The sequence below is a fragment of the Cynocephalus volans genome, chromosome X (assembly GCF_027409185.1).
Source record: "Cynocephalus volans isolate mCynVol1 chromosome X, mCynVol1.pri, whole genome shotgun sequence".
NCBI classification, from domain to species: domain Eukaryota; kingdom Metazoa; phylum Chordata; class Mammalia; order Dermoptera; family Cynocephalidae; genus Cynocephalus; species Cynocephalus volans.
Window position 1 is genome coordinate 113,697,538 of NC_084478.1, and position 3,749 is coordinate 113,701,286.

At 45.1% G+C, this 3,749-nt stretch overlaps 1 protein-coding gene across 7 annotated transcripts; it reads left to right on the forward strand.

Annotated features, from left to right (window-relative positions):
• Nucleotides 1–379: 379 nt before the first annotated feature.
• TCEAL1 (transcription elongation factor A like 1) lies at nt 380–2,374 on the forward strand. 7 transcript variants are annotated; one of them, XM_063083714.1, is made up of 3 exons: nt 402–482; nt 930–1,009; nt 1,304–2,374. In XM_063083714.1, the coding sequence occupies exon 3, from the start codon at nt 1,331–1,333 to the stop codon at nt 1,811–1,813; it is 483 nt and encodes a 160-aa protein (XP_062939784.1). In that variant the 5' UTR covers nt 402–482; nt 930–1,009; nt 1,304–1,330; the 3' UTR covers nt 1,814–2,374. The 7 variants fall into 7 exon arrangements, with proteins under 7 accessions (XP_062939782.1, XP_062939784.1, XP_062939785.1 ...); XM_063083715.1 differs by having other exon boundaries at nt 930–997; XM_063083716.1 differs by having other exon boundaries at nt 432–509.
• Nucleotides 2,375–3,749: the final 1,375 nt, after the last annotated feature.

Consider the following 3,749-nt stretch of genomic DNA (forward strand, 5'->3'; position numbering starts at 1 on the left):
GCCTAAATGGACATGATAGAGTTATGGATGTGGGTTAAAACTGGGAGTGTTGAAATATGAGGTTGTGATATTGATTCATGAAGGTAAAACAGTCAAATTTCAGTGCAGGATCTAAACTGTAGGGGAAATAAGGGGGCTTGGTGGCTGAGAAAGGGAGGGGGAGGGGGAGAGACTGTATCAGGAGAAGCAGCAGAGAAGAGGCAATAGATGCTTTCTGTCTCTGGTAACCAGGAAAAGGCAAATATAAACAAAGAGAGGTGACTGACAATGCCTGGTGTGTTTGGGGTCAGGAGATACTGGCAGGTTGCTGCAGGACAGCCGCCAGTCAAAGTGGTAACTGGGGATCTGAGCTCGGCAGTGACGCGCGGCCCTCACGTGACCAGGAGCCTATGTCTGCCCAAGTACTTCTGGTCCTGGTCTTTTTTGCCTGTCCAGACATCGTCTCCCTATTACCCTCTGTTCGAGAGGGAAAGCAGAAGGAAGTAAGTTCCCTCGAACCTCTTAAATAGGTATGAGTGTCCGTGCTGCCTAGTAACATCTGGGATCGTATGCGGATGGCAGAGTCCAGGCCTTTCCCTATGCTCCAGCCCCGCCCTCCGCGCCCACATTTCCTTGCAGAAAATGGTGGTCTTGGGGGTAGGGTGTGGAAGGTGGGTGGGGCCCCCCAGGGAGAGAGGTACAGACACTTGGAAAGAGTTTCTAAGCAATGCTTCGCTTCCACTCCCACCTGGGGAAAAAATGACCAGCTTTGCCGGGTGGGGAAGTGGGGGCACGGAGCACGAAGCTTGAGGTGGGGTCTGGGGGGAAGGGGAACCCGAAAGAGGCTGACGTGGGGTGGCGGCTGGTGCCCAGAAAGGAGGGAAGGTGTCAGTCAGCCCGACCCTCCTCCCCACTCCCCGCCCCCTACCCTGCCTTGCGTCTGTCTGCAGGTCTGCAGGTCGCAGCGGGGCACCTCGAGGCGAGGACGACTAGGAGCACACAGCCCGGAGAGGTCCAGGTCGGGGAGGGGGTGAGCAGTAGAGCGGGACTGGGGTGCCAGGGAGGACGCAGACTGGAACGGAGTCTGCAGGCCCCACCGCCCCACCCCTACCGCTGCGCCAAGGCCTGCCGGGAAAATGGTGGGCTTTCGGGAAGGAGGAGGCGACGGGGAAGCGGCGGGGTGCGTGCGGAGGGTTTGTCCGTAAGCAAGATTTGAGGACCTGGGCCCCCGAATCGGGAAAAGGCAGGTAGAGGAACCCCTGGCTGGGGTGTTGGTCCAGCCGCTAACTATTCTGACTCTACGCTGCCTTTCTTGTCTCCCAAGAACTGTTTGAAGGAGAAAATTCTCACCATGGAAAAATCATGCAAAGAAAATGAAGAACAGCCACAGAGCGCGCCAAAGACCGAGGCGGAACGGCCTCCCGTGGAGCACTCTCCCGAAAAGCAGTCTCCCGAGGAGGAGCAGTCTTCCGAGGAACAGTCCTCGGAGGAGGAGTTCTTTCCCGAGGAGCTCCTGCCTGAGCTCCTGCCGGAGATGCTCCTGGCGGAGGAGCGCCCTCTTCAGGAGCGCCGTTCCGGGAAGGACCTGTTTGAGGAGCGCCCTCCCATGGAGCAGCCTCCCTGTGGAGTCGGAAAGCATAAGCTAGAAGAAGGCAGTTTTAAAGAAAGACTGGCTCGTTCTCGCCCACAATTTAGAGGGGATATACATGGCAGAAATTTAAGCAATGAGGAGATGATACAGGTAGCAGATGAGATGGAAGAGATGAAAAGAGTAAGAAACAAACTGTTGATAATGCATTGGAAGGCAAAACGGAGCCGTCCTTATCCTATTTAACGTGTTCAGCCTTTAATTCTGTTTTACCTGATAGTAGTATTGCCACCTGAACTTTCTGTTTCTATTTTCCTATATGCTTTCTCCCATCTTATTTATTTTAACCTTTTGCGTGGTTTTATTTTATGTGTTTGGCTTGTAACAGGCATAAAATTGTTTTTTCCCCTTAAAATCTGTAAATCTCCCTCTTTCAATTCAGGGCCCCATTCATTTGCATGAAAAATGTACATTATATATTATGAAGTGAAAAAAGCAGTTTTAAAATGGTATATATAGTGTTCCGTTTTAGTAAAGAGAAATGTATATCTATATATTAATATGCAAAGAAAAAACTTAAAGTATATACTTCAAAGGCTTAACAGTGGCTATCTGTGTGCTAGGATAGTAGGTGTTTTATTCTTTATCTGAATTTCTCATTTTTTTCAAGACGAACACATTTTACTTACGTCGCACAAAGTATATGTAATGAAAGAATGTGAAGCAATTTTGAAAAAAACTGTCTACCAGCTTATGAAGACAATGTGGCACTTAATAAATACTTGTCAGAACTTAAAAAAGGGAAAAGTGAATCCTATGTTTCTTCTAAATCTCTTACACAGAATATAAACCAGGTATTCTATTGGTTTAAGTGTCATTTTTAAAAAGAATACTTGCCTTTACAGTGCTGCTGTGGAACAAAATGAGATAAAAATTGTGTGACCTGTTTGGGTTTTTTTTCCCCACATGTATTGCAGGACCCCAACCTCTGTAGATTTCCTTCAAACACAGGGGAGGGTACCCAAAGGAGGCCTCACTTGTGCTCACAAACAGTTCCTGTGAGATTCCAGGTGAGGGCCAAAGTCTATTCCTGCCCTGCTATACTCTTGGATACTGCGATATATGCTAGGCACAACTGCCCCTTCTTTTGGGTCCTGTTCCTTCCACTGGCCTGCATGACTTCTGATGTGCTGGAGTCCTCAAGTGCAAAGCCTCAGTGATTGCTCTGGAGTCTCTATTGGGCCAAAACTGAACTGTGTCTCCTACAGATATATGGAGAATGCCCCTCTTCCAGCTTTAATATTACACTTATCCAGGTGGATACCATCCCAGTGCTGCTTAGACCTCAATGTCTTAAAAGAATTCTTGTCAAAATAGTCTTTTCTGTTTTTTTTTTCCTTTAAGTCTCCCTTTCTCCACTGGGGCCTGGGTAGGAGACAAATATGTGAGCCAGACGCCATGCTGTGTACTCAGGATTGGAACCTCCCTCCCAAATATCCAAGGATAACTATTCTTTTAATTGCCTAACTTGCTTTAGGGTGAGTTCTCTCTCAGGGGCTTCTGGCAGGCTTGTCTTACCATTTCAGCTGATTTACTCAACTTGTATAAATTAAAAAGGAAAATAATTCTTAGGTTCAAACTAGGATATTTTTCTTCTACACCACTACATATCAACAAAAAACATGCAAAAGTACTTTCTAAGACGTTAAAATACTATATGCAGTATATATAATATGACATTATGATTTCTCCATTAGAGTACTTTACAAATCCTACAATTTTGTTTTATTGATCTTATTAAAGCTAGAAATACAGATAGTAAATAATTTTTTAGAATTATAACACAGTCATGAACTCTGAGTTTCTGTTTGATTGATGGTATAAACTTCAGTAACTGTGTTTACTTCTCTAGAACTATGATTTGCAATTTCAAATGGAACACAGTGCAAGAGGAATTGTTTCCACAAATTCAACATAAAAATTATTTAAATATTCTATATATCAGTGTTTCTCTTACCGAAAAATGTAGAAACCTGGTTCTACCCCAGTCACTAAATCTGCTTTTCTGTAAATCAACACACTAAACTTGGAGAGCCATTTGTATATACAATATACTTCTGATTTTAGAAACAATAAACTATGGCATAAATAGAAGACAATAAAGATAATTGTATCAGAATTA

Coding starts and splice junctions, on each gene's coding strand:
- TCEAL1 (XM_063083712.1), top strand. CDS start 390: ATGTCTGCCCAAGTACTTCTGGTCCTGGTCTTTTTTGCCTGTCCAGAC. Junction 483..1,303: donor GAGAGGGAAAGCAGAAGGAA/GTAAGTTCCCTC, acceptor TTGTCTCCCAAG/AACTGTTTGAAGGAGAAAAT.